The 22,749-nt window shown below is 39.0% G+C and overlaps 1 protein-coding gene across 3 annotated transcripts in view; it reads right to left on the bottom strand.

Annotated features, from left to right (window-relative positions):
• Positions 1-22,749, bottom strand: part of KLHL32 (kelch like family member 32) — a 165,741-nt gene that overhangs the window by 93,658 nt on the left and 49,334 nt on the right. For all 3 annotated transcript variants that reach the window (XM_075202813.1, XM_075202814.1, XM_075202816.1), the window contains 4 exons: positions 18,376-18,464; positions 14,744-14,924; positions 11,641-11,748; positions 4,948-5,046 (listed from right to left, as the gene is read on the bottom strand). In XM_075202813.1, coding sequence (XP_075058914.1) covers positions 4,948-5,046; positions 11,641-11,748; positions 14,744-14,924; positions 18,376-18,464 — 477 coding nt within the window. The remainder of the gene's footprint in view (positions 1-4,947; positions 5,047-11,640; positions 11,749-14,743; positions 14,925-18,375; positions 18,465-22,749) is intronic.

Below are 22,749 nucleotides of genomic sequence, written 5' to 3'. Positions count from 1 at the left end.
AAAATATTACAATGTCCAATTCACAAGGGGCAAGTGTGTGGTGCAAAACAAAACAGGGACTGTAATTGCGACAGCAGCCTGGTGCAACCAACTGGATGTCCTAGACACCGAGGGATGTTGTGCGATGGCAGCTTCTGATACAAATCAGTCCATGGAGCTGGGGAATAAACGGCTGGGTCATCTGGGATACAACAACATCCAAAAATCTTTGATGGGATGGTAACAGGAATCACTGTGAGTCCGGCATATGACAACTGCGTAAAAGGTAACCAAACTCGTTGCCCCTTTCCATTGCCAGCAACTAGAGCTAAAGTACCGCTAACTCTAGTGCACACAGACGTATGTGGTCCAATGACGGTGGAATCGAACAGTGGCTACAAATATTTCATGACACTCATTGATGACGCCACAAGGATGTCACACCTATACTTCAACAAAGACAAAAGTGAAGTTGTCAACAAAATTTTGGAATACAGGGCCATGGTGAAGACTGAAACGGGTTTGAAATTGAAAGTCTTGAGATCTGATAATGGTTGAGAGTATGACAACAGGACTTTAGCTGGGTTCCTAAAGATTTATTGCATACAGCATCAAGTGACGATCGCCTGCACGCCAGAACAAAATGGTGTGAGTGAGCAAACTGTACAAAAGTGCACGAACTATGTTAATTGATGCAGGCCTGGAAAAACATTTTTGGGCATAAACAGTGTCCACTGCAGTATTCCTAAAAAAATGTGCACCCACAGTAGCTGTGAAAGGAAAACCACTCCTGGAGGCATGGTCCAGGAAAAAGTCAAGTTGCAGTCATCTCTGTGTCTTCGGCTGTAAGGAGTATGAATATATACCGAAAGAAAGGAGACAGAAACTGGATCCCAAGCCAGTGGAATTTATCATGCTTGAATATTGCCAGGAGAGTAAAGGATACAGGCACTGGGATATTACAAACAAACGTCTCATAAAATCCAAAGATGTTGTGTGTCACAAAACAGTGCCATCTAGTGGGATGGTGGAACAAGAACCAGAGCAAAAATTTGTAATTCTGGATATACAGGCAGTAGGAAGCGTGTCTGAAACTGAGGGCGTTAATGTGGACGACCAATTGGAAATCTGAAGTTCCGTGAGGAGCAACAGAGGACTTCACCCAGGAAATATTGCGAGGAATTCACTAAAATATCCTTCTGTCAACCACAAAACATCCGAGAAGTGAAATGAAGCAGTAACTGGGAAGAGTGGAAGTTGGCAATAGACACAAAACTGACAGCTATGGATGACAACAATACATGGACTGCAGTTGACAGGCCGAGTCACCGTAAGACGATCAAGAACAAATGGGTCTTTTGTAAAAAGCTAATTGAGGATGGAACCATTGTCCTCTACAAAGCCTGCCTTGTTGCCAAAGGATGCACCCAAAAATCTGGGGAAATCTTCTCACCTGTTCCAAGATACCGCACCTTAAGGTTAGTCATTCCATTTCTACAATTCATGATTTATTGCTGTACCAACTTGATTTTGATTCAGCATTCCTAAATGGGGAGTTAGTTGAAAAGAGTTATATGGAGTCACCTGAACACTAAGATGATAGTGTGTTCCAAGAGATTAAAAGATCCAGGTCTTGCAAATCATTTGTTAGGCGTGAGAATCGTGCAAAATCTGAAAGCTGGGTCTGTTAAAATTGATCAACAGGCATACATTGAGGCAATATTTACCAAGTTTGGAATGTCTGATGCAAAGCCAGTGAACAGTCTCATTGATAAAAGCATAAAAAGGATAAAAGTCATGTCGCCAACAAGCGACAAGGAGATAGAGGAAATTAAGAAAGTTCCTTATCAAAGTACTGTTGGGAGCTTAATGTATGCAAGCATTGGGACTCACCCGAAATCACACATGCTGTGAGCCACGTGAGACAATTTGCAATCAATCTCGAGAAGCAACACTGGATCGCAGTAAAAAGAGTTTTAAGATAACAGAAAGGTACAGGTTCCTTAAAGTTGAGATTTACAAAGGCTAAAGATTCAACTTTAAAACCTTTCTGTGATGCCGGATGAAGATCAGATGAGGATGACCATAATTCCTACACGTGATACCTGTTTGACTTGGCAGGCGCAGCTATCAGCTGTGCAAGCAGAAAGCAACCCACTGTTGCCCTATCCACCAAAGAGGTGGAGTACCGCAGCGGTCCTGACGTGCAAATCGGTCGTCCGACCTGGGTATAGGGACGACAGACTAATCGAACCATCTAGTAGCTGGTTCCCTCCGAAGTGTCACAGAAAATATAAAGCTATCACGTATTTGTGTGCTACATGAAAAAAAACAACCAGTATTCTCCCTACCTGCAAAATAATAAACTAATTTGCACCCCTTGCATTGTAACATGGTTTGTCCAGGAGCATATTTACTCCTTATTTGCTTTACTTTCTTTAATGAATCAGGTCCTTTATGTTTATGTGTGTATGAAATACAAAATAAATAAACATAAATATGTGTCAGCTGTGTATTTTATTAAATATGTATTAACTGTGTATTAGCTGTGTCTTTAAATATGGATATGTTTTTTTTGTTAGCTGCATTGTAGTTGCAGCAAACTGTTTAGTAAGTAAATTGTTTTATTAAATTGTTGATGCAGTTTTATATTGTCAAAATTTGTCTAATATGTGTTTTATATATCTGAGTGAATAAAATGTTTTTTATTTTATTTTAATCATTTATTAGTGGTGATTTTTCCAGTTTCACATAATCTCCTTTTAATACTGTTCTGGAAATGGGGCTGTCTATTTATATCTAATTATATATAGTAATTGTGCTTAAAGAGTTGTAATAATCAATATTCTATATTTCTATCCTAGGACTAGTAGAGCAGGACATTCAACTCGTCTGTTCACATGCTGTTTCTCCTAAGGAAGTGGAACATATTGACTGATTTTTTCTTATATAGGTATTTTTTCTTAATAAAAGCATAGGCAAACCGAGGGGGGAGGGGGTTTCTAGTGGCCGGAAACCCCCCTCCAAGCCTGGGGCACTGTATAATTGAGGTGGTTGGACCCTGCTCCGCTTCACACGGCTCTGATTGAAAAGGGAGAGCTGCGTACACCTAACAGTAGTACATGCAGCATTGCCCATGTATATTATAGGAATAGGAAGAGTTGGAGAGCAGCCAAGCACTGTCTAATATTATAGCCATGCCCCCATGCATGCTGGTCACGCCCAATGGTGGCGTGGTGTGGAAACCCCCCTCTACAAATCCTGCGTTTGCCCCTGAAAAGGATGGCAGATTTAACCAGCATTCTGTTTGTCTGTTATTTTTGGGTTGATCTTGCTCTGCACAGGTAGGGTTCTAGAAATAAGAGGGGTGATGGAATACTGTATGGTGAATGAACAAAAAGTAGATCCCATGTCACCAGGGGAGGGCTGGCAAATTTTAGCACGGGGGGCAAAACTCAACTCAGCCGCCTATTAGGAACATTTTAAAGGAATAAAATGCAGGTGGCCCAGTGACCCAGCCCAAAGTAGCCCACTATGGCTTCAGCTTGGGGTGCAGATGCCCCCCCTGCCTCCAAAGCCCAGCTTGCCACTGCATGTCACTAAAATCCAGGTTATTTACATTGACTACATTTGGACATACATATATTCTAAACTTTCTTGGTACATTTGTAGTTGCCTACACTTTGTACTACTCGTTTAGCACAAAATATGTTCATTTCATATATTGACCACATTTTTAAATGGCTTATTAAATTTTTTATGGAGTTTTAAAGCTGCACTACCAGCTAGTAAAAGAGGCAATTTTTCCAGGGCTTCTCTGTCCCTCTTACTGCCTCAATCTCTTGAAGTACATGGATATGTGGACCAAGATGACATTATCTCAGAAGATGCAAAATGTAGCATCCTCTGATAGAAGGAGCTGGAAAATTGTGGTATTCCTTGCTAACTGCAAGCTAGTTGCATAAATGCAAAGAGTTATGGAGCCACATGCAAAAATGAGATTATGTGCATTGCGGTACAAGATTATTTTTAAAGGAAATTCACGGTGTATTTAGGGGGTATCTCCTTTTTACCAGGAGTCTGCAGAACATTTCTCTTCCTTCAGTTCGGTTTTTATATCTGTAGCTGTAGGAATTTCAGACTGTACCGTCAATGGTTTTTGAACAGTTTTTGCACCTTTGAAGTATACTTTATTTGAGGATGCACATTTCTAGGAGCATTTTGATCAATGCAATAAAATATTTAAATATATAAAAGTGTCATAAGTACTGTAATGTATGATCTGCCAGAGCCTGACAGGAAGTGAGGTCATTGGCTAGGCATGCTGGGAAGTTCCTGTTCTCTGTTCTGCATTCTTTATGTATGTGATGTTATGTTTCACTCCTGAGATTTGTCATTCCAGTCTTTCTACACCCACATCTACAAATACTTTATTTGAAACCAGTGCTGCCGAATGACAAATATAAACTCCATGGTTTCAATATGAATACTCTGTGACTTCATTACTTGAAATCATGGTTTTTTTCATTTGCTCATCAAATATGTGTTTACATTTTATATGCCTAGGAGGCAGAAATAATTAATTATTATTGAGATATTCCCAAGATTTGTTAAAAACATAGAGGCATATTCAATTAATCAGATTACTCGCAAAAGTAACGTAGCGTTAAAAGTATTATCATTATTACGGTAATTCTAACCCGGATTTCAGCTCGCACCTGCGAGCAGAAAGCTGGCGTTAAAGTACTGTAATAACGATAATTACGCGCACTATTACCGTAATAACGGTAATAGTGCGCAAGCCGCGTTATTTTTGACAGTAACGCGGCCAATTGAATATACACCATAAGATCTTACCGAAATCAGGTAATACAGGAATAATCATCTTTAGGGAACAAATTGCTCATTTTCAGACTGTTTTATGTTTCACTTAAGTTTAGATATTTCCTGGGTGACTGTAAATCTTACCTGGATAAGATATTGAGAACAAAGGTTCAAAAGCTCAAGCAACTGAAGGTGACTCCCAGCTGCCAAAACATCTTGGATTGCACCTGGCTCCAAGAGAATCTATTAAAACAAGGAATATGTTAAGTAACCAGAATTTGTGTCAGTAAATACAATATAGGTAATTAAAGATACATTGCCATGTCTGACTTATGCTAATCTTGTGGTCCCCTCCACTTAATAATCAGATGATAACAGCGTTTAAAACCTAATGTTGCAAGTGATCAGTAAAAACCCTTTGGTGATGCATTATTCAGCACAGTACATTACATTATCACAGTGGAGGCATCTATTTGTGGACTGAGGTAATATTGATAAGAATGCAGCCAATCAATTCACTACCGGCCCTGCGCAGCCTCTCCGAACTATCAAATGCAGAGCTTGTAAGTGTGTATGCACAGCACACAGTATTTGCTACGCATGCCAAAAATAATAATTATCTCAGGTACTTTAATAATTCCCTATAGATGGCTAATGTTGGTTGCTGTTGAATACATACATTGTACACAGAAACACTTCATTACAAGACAAGCTGTAAAAAACAGTTATTTTTAATACACTCTATGGGATTTATTTAGGCATATAGGTAGTTGAACATGTGTTATGTATTATTTTAATATGGTCTTTGTGCCTTTTATATTGATTTCTTGTTAATTGTTATTTGTATCCAATTACCAATAGATTTAAAGACATGACTAACCTTGTTGCTTTATTTATTTTATTTTTTTTAAAGAATTACTCCTTCAAAGGGACTATCTAAAAAATGTGCCATGTTTTTAAATATAAGGTAATGTCCGGTGATCCATATTAGAAAATAAAATGTCAGGCTATTACTTTTTCTGTTTAATTGCTTTGGAAATGCCAACTGCATCTCTAAAAGGGCATTTCACAACAGTCAGCTTTCACAAAATGAACTTATTTAATTTATTTAGCCAGTCGCAGTCTAAATGTAAGCCTGGTACCCATTGGAGTCTATAAGCCTCACCTAGACTAGATAATCAGGTATGATACTCCTGGATAGGTTAATGGGTACAACCTCGCCAAGATTGCTTGTTATATCTTCAACATTTTGTTGGGTTTGGTATGGCTTTATACATATATTTTAAAAGTTTTGTTAACACTCTAATTGATGGGACTGCATAAAATGGCAAGTATCTCACAACACAGCTCTAGTGGACAATGCAAAGAATAAGTTTTCATAGTACATAAGAATAACTTTCTGTAGTTAACAGACCTGGAAACTGTTAGTCTGACAGGAGACAAGGAAAAAACAATCCCCTCACAGATTAGGCCAATGATGTGTAAATAATACATCAATAATTACTCTCTACATTCCTCAACATTAATTGTTCCTTTTCATGACATACATTTACATTAAGGGTCCACCACGATGAGGGCTGGAAGAGGGAACTTACTCAATCTGGGGAGCTCAGAACTGACTCTGCACAGCCAATGGTAAGCCATAAACCACTCTCCAGATGTGGGAACCTGAATCAGGCACTTCCCCAACAATAGTTATAGTAAACACCAGGCCGGATTCATGAAAGGTCACACATATCATGGTCTATGGCAAAAGGGATGTAGGGGTTGTAATCTGCTCCTTTTTCATATCATTATTATTTTATATATTAATTATTATTATTATTATTATTATTATTATTATTATTATTATTATTATTATTTAAATATGGGTTGAAATAGTGATTTTTTTTCCATGTATTTATTTTATACAGATAGTATGCAGTGGAGGTTGGCACCATAGAGAGCTAGTATGTTGGGGAGGTGGGAGTATGGGGTAACACAAAACACAGTGGCCAAGGGGATTTAAAGAGCTACTAAACCCCAAAACTGAAATTTCCATCCCAGAACCATGATGATAAAATATTTTGTTCAGTGTTATTTCACTTCAACTCTACTAGTTTTGCTATCGTCATTTCAGGTCGGTGATAGCAGACCAAAAGTATTAAAAAAAAAAACATTTATTTATAATAAAGCTGTTTTATGCTATATAAGTTTTTAAACATTTAAAATAAATGGTATCTATGCTTCAACTTTATTTTATTTCTTGTTTTAACAAGTGAAACTGAAGCAGAAATCTGGCAAGCCGGCTCACAAACAGCTCTCATTTATCATAGCTGGATGTTTACTGGCTATGGCTTATGTATCTCAGTAATGAATAACTATTTGCATGGCTATTATACTACTTAGCATTAGTAGTAAAATACTATAAAATGCATCTAGAGAAGATGAAGGAAGATGCCAGTTTTTCAGGTGTAAAAGAAAAAGCTTGTTTTTCAAGAACCAGGTATAGGCATATTACAGTCTGAAAATAATTCACAGCATAGATTATGATATTTACCTACAAAGTTGTACTGTAACAAAACAAATCATATAAGTTTAAAAGTCCATCACTATCCAAATATGTTAAAGAATCACTTTATATAGTCACGTATGCATTCTTTTGTAAATGTTAGCTACAATCATTGTTACAAGTTTTGTTATTATGCTTTCCAAGATTTTCAAGATACTCTGTTCAAAGCTGTTGTCAGAGTAGTTACCCTTTAAGCTGAATATTATGCCAAGTATGCTGAAAATATTCACAATCATAACATAGTGCACTTTGTGTATTGTGTAAATCAAACGCTGGATATTACCATAATTTGTGTTCGGTAAGAACAGAAATCATGCAGATTTTGTTAAAATAACAAAACAAGGAGTATTGTTACATTAGTACCATTAATGTAATCTGTCCGCTTATACTGTGGAAGGAATTTTCTTACCTGGATGAATTATTTGATCTGAGCTATAAATTAGCATGTTAACTATATTGTTTCATCTTGGCAGAAAAAATTCCTGCTATACATGATTTTGGCATGTGTCTTCTAAGTGGATCTATCTCTTGGACCTCCTAGCCATTACAGACTGACTACAGGAGTTGTGTGCAACTATGGATGTGTAGTTCCTAATTAATATCCACTGACTGTTAGTACAGCTTTAGGTGTGGAAGACTAATTGTGCATGTTATGTAGGTCCCATACTATTATCATTATATTATATTTTTACCTTGTACTAATGCTGCTTATTTAGATTCAATAAAATAGATGTTTTAGTCAATTCCATTAGTCAGTAAATTCTGAAATTTTGTATTTTACTTAAAGGCTCTTAAATACCTTTTATATTCAGCACTGCACTTTTACTATTATTTCCTAGTGTGAATTTGTTAACAGTAGTACCACTGTAACTATGTGATGTTTACTAGTTTTAAAGATTCCCAACTGACCAGAGTTAAAAAATAATAATTAAAAAAAATACAGAGACAAAATACAGACATGCTGAATTAGTAATTTTCATGTGTTTGCTACCACCAAAAGACTATATTCAGCATACAACAGTAAAGTTTACCTAGTAGCCACTAGATGGCCCCAAAGCTTAAATAATAAAATATATCAAAGCTGCTTTTCAAAAGGATGGGAAAGGATGCAGCTTAGAGTCTACCTTCTTTCCTGGGTCTTCATAGACATACAAATTTCAAAAGTTAGCCATAAACACTATTTCAACCCTTACAAACAGAAATGTAATTTTACAACAAGTACAAGTTTTCATCTGGTCCACATAAAAAGTTGGAGAGATGTCAGTTTCATATTCTGATACTGTAATTTTTTAAAGGTCGTTGCTCAAAACCATATGCGTAAACAAGAAGACCATGTGAGAGAAGCCACACATAGGCCAAAAATCCCTTTGAAGGAGCTACAGAGATTGGAGTAAAGGTACACCAGCAACCATATCAAGGGCTCTGCATAACACTGGCCTGTGTGGAAGGGTGGCACATAAGAAGCCATTACTCAAAATGAACAATGTAACAACACATCTGGGGGTAAATTTATCAAGCTGCAAGTTTCCGGTGGGTTTGAAAAGTGGAGATGTTGCCCATAGCAACCAATCAGATTCTAGATATCAATTATTTAGTACATTCTACAGAATGATAGCTAGATTGTGATTGGTTACTATAGGCAACATCTCCACTTTCAAACTCGCCAGAAACTCGCAGCTTGATAAGTTTACCCCCTGGACTGTGCCAGAGTGCAACTAATTTGCTATGTGGGAAAAAGTTTTGTGGTCAGCTGAGGCCAAGATAATTCAAAGCAATATATGTGGCATAAATCTAACAATACCTACACCTGAAGAAACCCAATACTTACAGTGAAGAATTCTGTCAATTACATTATGCTATGGGGCTATTTCTCCTCAGTAGAGACTGGGTATTTTGTTAAAATAGATGGAACAATAGATGATGCAAAATTAAGGGAAATACTGAACGAAAACATGTTTCAGTCTGCTAAAAAACTGAAGTTTAAGCAGAAGTTCATCTTTCAGTAAGACAATGATCGTACACACAAGACCAAGCTAACATTGTAGTGGTTTCGGAACAAAAAGGTCCTACAATGGCTTAGTCAAAGTCCTGGGGGTAAATGTATTAAGCTGAGAGTTTTCCAGGGGGTTTGAAAAACCAATCAGATTTTAGCTATTATTTATTTAGTACATTTTACAAAATGATAGTTAGAATCTGATTGGTTGCTATAGGCAACATCTCCACTTTTCAAACCTCTCAGCTTGATACATTTACCCCCTTATCTCAATCCAAATGAGAATTTGTGGCACTATTTAAAAACTGGGGTGTACAAGCGTCCTCGGACTAACCTGAGCAACCTGGAGAAAATCTGCCTGGAAAACCTCCCAATGTGCAAAGCTGGTAATTGCTTATCTTAAAATAATTAAAGCTGTTAATGCTGCAAAGGGTGACTATAAAATATTACAGTATGGGAATTCAATACTTGTGCAACCAGCATATTTAATTTTTTTCTTAAGATGTTTTTATAACATCATCGTCATCAGTATCAAAATTTATTTATATAGAACCAGCAAATTCTGTAGCCCTTTACAATTGGGAACAGAGATTAATAAAACAATACTGGATAATACATACAGACAAGTAAGAGGGCAATAACACATTACAAACAAAAGTTTGGGTTTTAGTGCTTTTATATAAAAAATATTATAGATAACAACATTTCAGTGTAAAATTATTCAATTGGTAAGGGGTTGAATACTTTTGCAAAAAACTGTACATAGGCAAACCTGTTAACTCTGTAATAGGGAAGTAACTAACTCTAACAACAAGAGCTACCATGGTGACTTAGTAAGTCGTTCTCAGTAGTAAGATATGCTTCAGTGGTTTGCATATATATTAAATAATGGAGAGCAGAATTTACCAGCAGGTTACCCACCTCGTCCAAAAACCCCAGACCCCCCAGGAAAGAAGAACAGACAAACTACACAGAAAACAGACAAAGGTAAGCTGTTGTACTCCATTTATAACCAGGTGCTCATAAGAGCAAATCATTACATCCCATTAACAAGACAAAAAATACACCAGGCAGTATTTGATAAAATAGTATAAAAGGCCTATCTCTGATATAAATATTGAAAGCAGAGAACTTTATAGTTATTATAGGTTTGCATATATACATAGGCCAACCTGTTGCAAAGTACCATCTCTTAATAGGTTGATGCCTAACAGTCACAGCAAACATGGTGATTTGCTAATTAAGTAGTGGGTACAATGAACAATGGAGATAATGGCAATAAACAGCTTAGAGCAGCTTTCTCTTTTCTTATTTGATTTTCTAGTGTACTCTACTGGGGATGGGAGGGGTTAGTGTCCCCAATATATGGCTCCCCCTAGTGGGCTTCATATCTTTTTTGGGTAACCTCCTGGCAGGGCCAGATTAACCCGAGATGTAACTGGGCTACAGCACAGGGGCTTCGGGCATCCAGGGGGCCCTTGAAAGTGCTCAGCGACATTATTGACCGATTGGCGCCCCCGGCACGGTCAATGCTGCTGAGCCTGTCACTGTAGTCCTTCCGTGGCACTAAGTGATCTCCTTACTGAGGAGACCTCTTGAGAGTGATACTGCCTCACTCTCATGAGATCTCCTCAGTAAAGAGCTTACAGCGCGCCGCGGAAGGACTACAGTGACTGGGGAACAGAAAGAGGTAAGCGCTTGGGGGAGGGGGGGCAGCTCACAGGGGGGGGGAGGGGGGGCAGCTCACAGGGGGGGGAGGGGGGGCAGCTCACAGGGGGGGGGGGACTTCACAGGTTGGGGAGGCTCACAGGGGGGGTGGCCTCACGAGGGAATGGAGACCCCCTTAGCCCTGGGACCTCCATTCCCTTAATCCGGCCCTGCCTCCTGTTAAGTTCTGCTTTTCACTGTTTAATATCTATGCAAACCAACATAGCTGCTCTGCCTACAGAAAACTAAAAAAAGGAAAATACGTTTAGGGTCAGATTTATCAAACCTTCTAAAAAGGTAAAGGTGATGTGTTGCCCATAGCAACCAATCATATTCTAGCTATCATATTTCTAGTACATTCCAGAAAATGAAAGCAATAATTTGAACTCCAGTTTTCCTATTAAGAAGGTTTGATAAATCTACCCCTTAGTTTTATTTAATTTTACACAATTAATTTAAACTGTACCTTCATGATGGACAGTGGATATTTAAAATGGTAAGTGTAATAACATAAGTAGAATGTTAATAGTCTATTAGAATGTAACTTTAAGTTTTATAGATATTGCATGAAAATATAATACAGTACCTGCCCAGTGTAGGCAAAATCAAGGGCCTGTTTTAATCCAAGGCTGGTGACACCATGTAAATTCACTTCATCAGCTTCACTTTCAACCATGCACAGACTGAACATAGCCTATATGAAGAAGAAACATGTGAATCTTTTCAAATACAAGATACATGCACTCAATTACTTCATTAGATACATTTTTTTTTTAATTTCTGCACACTGATGACTATAAAATGTAGAGTAAATGATTGGAGATGTTTATTTCACACAATTTTAGAATGTGAAAGAAGCCCTTTAAATTTGCAATATTGTGTGCATTATATCATACATTTTTCTCCAACAAACAGTTGCCTTTTGATAGTGACATGGTGAAGCAGCATATATTGAATGTATACATAGAGTTAATTCTTCCAGGGAGAAAGAAAACATTTACCTTAAAATGAACCTGTTAAGAGGGGGATTGCAAGGGAATTAGTTTTTTGTATGCTAAGAAAACAGAATAGAAGATATTGGGTCCACATATTCTTCAGAGAGCCTGTAATGTGGTGTCCCCAGTATGTTCACTGCTTGATTGTACTTCCATTATAAGCTTCTGATTATACAATGTTCTCTCCTGGGCTGGTAGCTCTATACCTCACAGATTCCCAGAAACACAGAGCTTGTCAGACAGGGGAACTGTGATTAAATAAAATGATGATCGCTTTACTCAGTGACAGGTTCACTTTGACCTTCATAGGGGTATATTTATCAAAGGGCAAAAAGCCAAATGGGTATATTTATCATAGGGAACTACCGCCAATGGTAAGCATCTTTAACAAGGATCCTGGCGGTAAATGTACCATTGCAATAGTTAATCTGTTATCACCATCTGTGAATGGCGATTAACAGAAGAAAATGAATGAAAAATGCTTCCATATCTGAATAAAGCATCTTTTTCATTGTGGGATATTTTTTACATTTTTTTTTTTTAACTATTTTATATATTTATTTACTAAGTGGAACTAAAACCAAAGTCTGAGCTTTCACTTCCACTGTGCATATCCCCTGAGACTTGCCTGGCGAAGTCAAAAGTTAATGTGATGTTAGTTTTAGATTTCCCTGCCTCCCCGCACACTTTGAGGCACTTTTAGTTTGAGGAGCCTTCTCTTGAGAGCAAAGAGTACCTGTGCACCTTAAAGTTCACTTGGTGGACCATGTAATCTCATGGGATGAAAACTAATAAATTTTGCCCTGTGCTTCAAATGCGCTTTGTACATTACCTATATTGTAATGAGTTAGGGGGTCATCATGTTCATATGTTTCCTTTTTTTTAGGAGATGTTATGAAATCCATAAAGTAAAACAAAAGACCCAAATAATAAAATGAATTATTAGTGATAAAAAACAAGGAAACTTAAAGAGCACCTGTACCTACAGGGAGTGGAGACAGATATTTTGTAGGCTACCTAAAGCAGGACAAGCACCAAAACAAAATTGTTGTTATAAAAAGAGTACTATCTCTGTTGAGGATGGCAGACCTGCATTTGTGATGATAATTTACTTAGTTATCTCTGTTTCATATCTCTCAGGACAGCTGCAAGATGTAGGAAGATGGAAGATGTAGGGTGTCCCTTCAATGCCTTGCATACTAGCAAGATTCCTGCTTGTAAAGTCCAAAATAATTTGCAATTATAAACTGGGTTTATTTTTTTCAAGCATGTTCTGGATTTGGATTACAAATATAGGGCCCCTCCTGGGCTGAAGAAAAGAAAACTGCAACAAGGGGGCCTTTTTGGCCAAGAAGAACAGAAGATATTTACAAGCAGGGACTTTGGAATTACAAATTATTTTGTACTTTACAAACAGGGACTTTGGAATTACAAATTATTTGGGACATGGTTCAAGCATTTTGGGATTAAAAGCTGCTGACAAAGGAGGAAGAAATCAGATTGGTAAGTACTTTGGGTTTTATTATTTTTAATAAATATATGCGGTATGAATGAGGGTGTTTAGTGTATTTATTGGGGTTTTATTATTTTTATGAAAAGTATGTGGTTGTAAACAAGGTGTTGTGGTTTTGTAAACATTTTGTTTTGTGGCACCACATGTCTCAGCCAGTCATGGGTGTCAGGGTATGTTGGCACTTGTGGTTCTCCAAGTGCCAGCATGTCCTGGCTGCCATCGGTATGCTGGTGCTTGCAGTTATGCAAACATCAGCATGCCCAGACTGTTTAGGGCACACTGGAAAGGCTGGGACTTGTAGTTCCACAAAACAAAATGGCGCATGTTTGTTTTTTTCACATAAATTTAGCTGTTATTACCCTACCCACTGCCCACGGGGGTAGGACTGGGCTTGTTATTCCTAGAGGAGGGGCCCGCTCGTTATTTTCGGCAGACCCCACTCCCTAGGGAATCCAGCCCAGCGCTGAACAGCCTGGGGTTGGTTTATCATTCTGGCTGGGAGACCCCTGCCGCGTGTCCCCCTGCTATAGTGCCACCCACCCCGGGCTGGTTATGTGAGAATCGGAGGGATCCCACGCAAATATTTCCCTGATTCTCACGCAACCAGCAGTAGGCTGGAAGCACTAGGGTTAATAGTGCTAACTTTTATATGCTTTTAAACCTTTGACAGCCATGGGGACCTGCGGCTGTATATGCAGAACATTGTACCTTTGATGTGTTTAATAATCACGCTGCTAGCAAGCTTTTTAAAGCAAACTCAGGAGAGTTTGCTAAATCGCAGCTTCATACATTTGAGACTTTTATAGCCAGAGTGACAAACAGTCTGGACTTTGATCTCTATCGATTTTGTAAATAGCAATTTTGACAGAAACACATCTCTGGCGATTTTACATCTGCGAAATGAAACAAACGCGAGAAAATCGCTGGATTGTCAAAATCGGAGCTTGATACATTTACCCCTTAGTGTTAAATAAAGCAATCATTCAATTGGGCAAAATAATTATCTATTTATAATGCCAGTGATAACATCTATAAATTGTCTCAATAGCACATCTTGCATGTTTTTTCGCTGCTCTAAAAGAACCTATTATTCCACCCACTTATGTGGTGCTTAATTTACCAGAAGCATCTTTGTATCATACGACATTAGTAATGTGAAAGCAAAGATTATGAAGACTTACCCGAAAATAATCACTGCACGCTGCCAGCACAGCCTTATGGGCATGGAACTTCTGTTCTTCAGCAACAAGAGTGACATCACAGAGTATGCCATCATTTCTCTGTTGGTTTAATGCAGACAGGACAGCATCTTTGTGTGACATAGACTGGCAATGCCTCTGACCTGTTAGCATTTCTTGAATACTGTAAAAAATAAAAAGGGTTTTCAATAACTGAATGGTTATTCAAATTTAGAAACATGTATTGTCCAGGACTGATAACAATAATAAAAAAAGAATGTTTATATTTATAACACAATATGGCATATATAACTGTTATCATGCTGCATTTGTTAAAGACAAATAAATAGAAAAGATATACTGCATTTCAAGAAATAAAATAATTGTACTGAATCGAGAATTGTGCAGTTCTCATTGACACATTCTCACCTTGTGTCTATAAATGTTGTAATATATGCAAAGTGGCTTGATGTGCTAATTATTGCATCAAGATAAATATCGACCTTTTATTTTCATGACGACCTTGTCCAACTGAACTTTGAAGTCAGTTTACATTAAGCAATAGTCAAGAATGGTCGGGAACTGGCTCTTCTGGTCATGAAGATTACCAGATAATCCTCTGATTGGCCCCTTTAACATGTGTTAATACAAAGAAACAAGGCTGGATTTAGCACTAGTCATGGTAGGCTGGTTCTTAGGTGAGGCAAAAGGTGAGAGAGCCTAGCTCATATATGATTTTTTTTTTCTCATTGGCAGAGAACAATAAACATAAGGGATCACGGGCAGCACGGTGGCTAAGTGGTTAGCACTTCTGCCTTACAGCACTGGGGTCATGAGTTCAATTCCCGACCATGGCCTTATCTGTGAGGAGTTTGTACGTTCTCCCCGTGTTTGTGTGGGCATTCTTCGGGTGCTCCCACCGTCCAAAAAAACATACTGGTAGGTTAATTGGCTGCTAACAAATTGACCCTAGTATGTGTGTCTGTCTCTGTGTGAGTGTGTGTCTATATTAGGGAATTTAGATTAAGGCCCAATGGGACAGGGAGTGAGTTCTCTGTACAGCGCTGTGGAATTAGTGGCGCTATATAAATATAAGATAATAATAATAATAAGGGATGAGAAAAACATTAACCAAGGATGGGAATGTGAAAATGAGCTGACATGGGGGAGTTCACGCTAGGAACATGATATATATAAGGATGGAATAAATTACTTTCTTGCCCTCTGATATATTAACAATCTTTAAACAAATATATCCACATTGTAGATTAGATATATGTTTGTTACAATAAATATATTATTTTTAATTCTACAATGGGCCCCTGTAAGTGGATTTACTAAAAAGAACTGCATGACTAAGTTATACAAAGATGGGAAAATATTTTTTATATCTATTATATCCAAAACCGTTTTGCCTTTAATAAGAGATTCAAAATTTTATTTAATACTGCAACATTTTACTTAGGAGCAAAAAAAAACGATTTGCTATACTTTATTTTTAAATTTGTGACTGGTGGGAAGCAGAAAATCTCCTTTGAGAATTAATATATTAAGCATAAAAGAAAATCATTTTTATATTAAAAAAGAAATACTTCCAAGAGAGAGCATATGGCAGCTTTGAGATAGCTATTAGATAGCTCTAAGCAAAAAACAGAGACAGACAACAGGGAAACAGGATTTTCTATTTTGTGCTGTTTCCCTTTATAATGTGCACATGCTATTTCCACATATCTTTCAAATTATATTCTGTGCTATTTTCAGATGATAAAAATGTCCTTTCCTAAATAATATATCAATCAATCTATGATTTAACAGAACTCCTTCAGCTTCACTGACACTACTCCTGCAGAGTGGTTAAGCCAACCGGCATTTGGTGAACCTAGGCAGTTGCTGAGAGCGCCAATTGATAGGGGGCACCTAAAAAAACTCAATCAGTAACATCATGTAACTCATCCAATGTTTTTAATATTCCCACAGTGTCTGCCACTGACATAGAGATGAAGCACTTAAAATTTAAAACGGCAATGTGTTTAAAGGAAAAACTTGCCTTTAAACACATTGCCGTTTTATGTATGGATTTCTATACACATTTATAGTCTTTGACACATGGTTCCTCTTGAAAATGTTACTTGACCAGTCTTTTCATTTTACACAATATTGTTTATTGTATTTTAATACATTTTGTTGGTTTATGAGCCATTTTTTTGCATTAGCAATGTGATTTAAATTTGTGTTGTATTCTACATATATTTGGGGATTAAAATGAATCAATTCAAATCACTTTATTTATTTAAAGTGTAGCAAAATGTATTGGATGCGTTTTATTATTGCAGCACTGCCTTCTCCATGTACAACAAGTTCAAACAGTTTCCTGGGACATTTCACCACAATCCCCATCACGGCATGATTACTGAATTTGATTATAACATACTTTATTGCATTTTAAATACACCTATAGAAGAACTATTAACATATAAGACCCTGAGAATAAGAAATACATGTTAAAATTGCATCCTACATGCAAAAAAAGATGACTTTTAGGACAAATTTAAAATCTGCAGACAGATTTAGAGTGAAGGGGACACATCACAGGGCAAATAAAGTGCTGTATAATAAATAAAACTGTCCAGTAGTTGTGTGCTACATGCAAAAAGAGGCAGTATTTTCCCTGTATGCCAAATAATTGCATTTTCACCACTTACATGGCAACATTGTCCAGGCACAAAGTTGCATCCTTTAATAATGAAAATAGTAATGTTTCCAGGTACAAGGACATGTTACCCATAGCAATTAATCAGATGATAGTAGCTTCCTTTAAGTCTGACTACACTAGATTGCTAAAAGACAATCTTTTTTTTTGTCATTCAATATAATTAAACCATTAAATCGATAAAATCTGGTTCACATTTACATCAACACTGATACTCAAGAAATTAAGGAACAGTTCTTTATTAAGCTTGACTGTAAAGTTTATCCTTCAAGACATGTGTCCTACAGTGCCAGCTGCGGCCCCTTCACAGCACTGCCCCCCTTCTCCCTCCCTCTTCATGAGGTCATTCAATGTACATCTCAATCAGTGACTGCAGTAGAAAGTGCACAATGGCAATTATTACTGTATATTGTACATTATTTATTCTGTATTCACTGTGGGTCTGATTTAAAATTGCACATGAGTGTGTTTGCATGATGTAAATATGCATCTTGGTGCAAAACTGACGCACTGCAAATGAGTGGAGAATTGGAGCCACTACAATTCTGTCGCTGGCGATAAGATTCTCTACTTGCCTCATGATAGGAATGATGCTGTTTGCACCATGTTTGTAAGCCCCATTGTATTTCACAAACTGCTGTTTATCCAGTTTATCCTGTGCGCTATCACAATTTGGGATTACATTGTTGTTAGCAGTATTGAGTGACATTTATTCTTTATATTGATCATTATTTTGGTTTTTCAGAAATCACTTTTTAAGACCAAGTCATTTCTAAAAGTCTGCTTGCTAGTGTTTAACCAAGCAAGGCAGGCAGAGCTTCAATTCACATCTGCCTGAATAACCTGAAAGAGTTTTCAATTAAGTACAATCTAAATGAGGATGACAAGCTCTGAGAGCTTTGAGAGAAGTGCATGGCACATTTACCTGAGGCATATCTCGGATGGCATTGTCCAAGTCGGCTCTTCTGAGTCTTCACGCTTACGATTTAGAGAAGGAACAAACAAGCATTCCAGCTATGAACAAAATATAATACATTATTAGAAAACAAACATATAACTCGGAACAGATCAAAGGACAAAAAATGGGTGTACAAATTTGATCTCATGTATCATAGAACAATCAAATGAAATATTATAGTTCTTACAACACGTTGGATTTGAACTTCATTATAAACAAAGATGTATGTGACACCACAATCTTCATGTATCAGTACAACGGGGACCTCACATTACTTCTCTGTGTTGTTGGGATCCTGCTCCATTTACATGCAAACTATAAGTCATTGGCTGCCCACTTACTATACCTCCATTCCCCTTCTCTTATATTAAAACTGCTTGTCACATGACCACAATCACACGCTAGCGGGCACGTCACTGCTTTCCAATAGTAGCACACTCATATCCTCAAATACCATGTGCTGCTGTGACCATTTATATGATCTTATTGGCTACAGGTTGTTTTATATCCACCCACTTTGAAAATGGGTACACACAGAAGAGAACACAATTAAAATTGATACCCAACATTAGTAAAAGTTACCATAAAAATCGGTGAGTGCAGTGACTTATTCATGGTGACAAATCACTGTTCAACCTACTGTAGCTGCAAGTCTTCAATATTTGTAAAACTATTAATTCTGTTGACTTAAAGCATATCTTTCATATGGGCTGGGAGGGTCTAATGGGTAATGAATCCTTGACCCAAATCGTTGCCAAAAATCACCTTTGTAGGAAGTCCCTTTAAAACCCCCACCTCCACATGCCCATGTCCCGCCCCCTAGTCCAGATGTACACGGGCCATGGGGATATCGATTCGCTGATCCCCCACATTGGCAAACCTGACATGCTTCCCATCAATAAGCTGGGACATGATAATGACGTAAAGGGAGGCTCCCGAATCTCTTTACCCTTGCACTTTGCAGTCTCCCACCCAAACATCTTGGAGGTGACCCCGCATGTTGCTGGAGCTGTTCTTTTCCTTTAATAAAAACCAAGTTTACCACATAGATCCCATCATCTGCCTCTGGCACATCAAAATGGGGTGGTGCAGGTGACCAATTTGGTTGCAACAATAGCACTGCCAGGGGTCCTGTTCTCGTGCCCTGGTTCTTATAATCATCAGCCAGCTCAGTTGCCTCCTCAGGGGTCTTAGGTTTTCGGTCAAGCAGCCATTCCCGGATCAATGGAGCTAATTTTAAAGTCAGCTACTCCAGCAGGATTAAATTCTATACTTGCTTCACCAAAATTGCCCTCATGCCCTTCATCCACTTGCTGCATGACCTCCTCAGCTGTCTGGCAAACTCTGTGTGTGATTGTGACCTACTTTTATTCAGGGTACAAAAGTTGTACCTGTAAGTCTCCACAGTCACCTTGAATTTAGCCAACAGTACTTTCTTCATTGACTTATAGTCCCCACAATCCTGGGGGATTAACGCCTGGTAGGCATCCAGTGCTTTTCCAGTCAGACTCGGTCTCCAGTACCTAGAACATTCCTCCTTCTCGATCTCATGAACACTTCAGGTTCTCAAAGACCTGCAGATGCGTGTCAATCTCTGTCTCACTTTCATGAAAGGTTGAAACCCCTCCGTGGCTATTTCTGCAGGATCCCCTACTAGTTCCCTTGTTGATACTGGTGCTGACCCTCTGTTGCTCTTGCCTGATCGTATCAGTATACAAGTCCTTGCAATCTACCCAACGTCAAGACTGTGTGATCCCACTGTCTGCCACCAAATGTGAGGGCACTGGGTTTTTAGAACTGATGTTCACTAGGTTTCCTGGCCCCCCCTTCGGTTCAGAAATCACATAGGCAAGGAGGAGAATGAAAGATATCTTTATTTTTCATACAGTAAAAAATAGAATATAAAACTGCACACTTTAAACAGTAGGTCAGCGGATCACCAGTGTCTATAGGAGTCCCAACAAGGTTGCCACCCCCCTTAGCCACATAAATATTCAACAGGAAAAAGAGTCTGTCAACAGAATCTTTGCATCTTGCTGTTCCTGGCCACTTGGCCAACGCTCTGCCAGCATGGTGGGGCTCTGGGTATCAGTCTCCCCACTCCTGTGGGTGCACAATTTACCCACAACCTGGCGAGTATCTCCCGATGGAGTGAGGTGATGACTGTTCCCAACATGGAGCAACAGCCTGCTTTTCCAGGTACAGGACAGCAATGATCACCGGGTCTGTTGGTAGAGAACAGAAAATCAACACCAGTCAACTCCACACCTTCTAGGAATTAATGCTCAGAATGCATACCCCTCCCCTATGGAGTGGCTCCTTATATCTATGGTCAAATTCCTATAGTGTTTTCTCCTCCCCGGGCAATCCCCTGGGTCTCTCCTTCTTAAACATTGGTGGGTGCTGGGCCAGGGGTTTCGAGTGGAAGTGGAGATGAGCTGGCCTTCCACAGTAGCTCCCCTGCTGTGTCTCTGCCACAATGTCTCGGCCAGTCCTGTGGAAGACAATGGATCTTGGATAACACATAGTCTAACCTGAAATTAACATCTTCCATGCTTTTGTTACATGTCAGGACTGCCAGCTGCCCCTCAATTCCTGTCTCCTCTTTCTTACTCCCCCATGTATTTGCAATAAGTTCTCCCCCCGTCCGCCGGGCGCAATTTAAGAACTGGTCCTGTGGTGACAGTCCATGTAATCCCTGTGGATTGACGGGTTGGTGGGAGATGTTATCTTGGCAGTATGGCCCAGTCCCGTCACATGGGCATATTTAATAAAATGGTACTATGTGCATAAGTGTTCTGAGATCCATATAAAACAGCTATTTGCTTTAATTTCTCTCTATTGTCGTCAACAACACCACCATCTCCTCTGTCACCCAACTCCGCTGCCTGGGTGTCACCCTCGACTCCTCTCTCTCTTTTGCCCCCCATATTCATGCCCTTGCCCAAGCCTGTCGTTTCCAACTACGCAACATCGTCCGCATCCGTCCCTTTTTCTCTCAGGATGCCACTAAGACTATCATCCACGCACTCATCATCTCCCGCCTGGATTACTGCAACCTCCTCCTCACTGGCCTCCCCCACTCCCATCTCTCCCCCCTCCGCTCTATACTCAATGTGGCCGCGAGACTCATCTTCCTCTCACGCCACTCCTCCTCGGCCTCTCCTCTCTGCCGCGCCTTACACTGGCTCCCCTTCCCCTACAGAATCCTTTTCAAACTCCTCACCACCACTTACAAGGCTCTCTCCAACTCTACTGCCCCTTATATCTCTAACCTCCTCTCCATTCACACTCCTGCCCGCTCCCTGCGCTCGGCCAACGATCGACGCCTCTCCTCAACTCTTATCACCTCTTCCCACTCCAGAATCCAAGACTTTTCCCGTGCAGCCCCCCTTCACTGGAATGAACTCCCTCGTTCCATCCGTCTCTCTCCTACTCTGTGCTCCTTCAAACGTGCGCTGAAAACCCACCTCTTCCTCAAAGCATACCAACCATCCACATAACCCCGCCACCCGCTCTCAACTCGCTCTCCCCCTTACCTTTCTGGCTCCCCCTGTGCCTGTTCTGTTTTCCCTCCCTTAGGATGTAAGCTCACTTGAGCAGGGCCCTCTTCCCTCATGTCTCCCTACCTGTTCTTCTGCTCCGTTTTTTGCATAAACCTGCCTGGAGTTTCTGAAGTATTGGTATTTTTGTTTATTGTTTTGTACTGCTCCACCCTGTATAGTCGACTGTTTTGTACTGTGTACGGCGCCGCGGAAACCTTGTGGCGCCTAACAAATAAAGGATAATAATAATAATAATAATCAGATCTAGTAAAATAGATATAATCTGATTGATTGTTATAGGTTGCAGTTCACTTGTTCATAAAGCACCATATTGTTAAATAAGTCTCTAAGTGTGAAAGAGTTATATGTAAGATGGGGGCTGTGAAGAGAGGCTAGTTAAGAAACCACTGATTAGAACAGGCAGCTATGAGCTGTTGTTAAATGTCTTTGAAAAGATGAGTTCAGACAATGGTTTAAAGCAGGGGTGTCCAACCTTTTAGCTTCCCTGGGCCACATTGGAAGACGACGAGTTGGTTTGGGCCGCACATAAGATACACTAACAATAACGATAGCTGATCATCCAAAAAACCATAGAAAACATAGTTAACATATATATATATGAGAAAAAAAGTGATATATATATATATATATATATATATATATCACTTTTTTTTCAAATCCCCCTATACTTACCTTTCAATCGCCCTGTAAAAAATCACTTTTTGTATTGTTTCGATGCAATATCAATAAAGTGCATTTGAGCCAGGCATTGTATATCAGGGTGCCCTGACCAGGC

This window comes from Mixophyes fleayi, chromosome 3 (assembly GCF_038048845.1).
Source record: "Mixophyes fleayi isolate aMixFle1 chromosome 3, aMixFle1.hap1, whole genome shotgun sequence".
In the NCBI taxonomy this organism is placed as follows: Eukaryota; Metazoa; Chordata; class Amphibia; order Anura; family Limnodynastidae; genus Mixophyes; species Mixophyes fleayi.
Note: the sequence above shows the minus strand (reverse complement) of the source record. Positions and strands in the feature narration are given on the sequence as shown.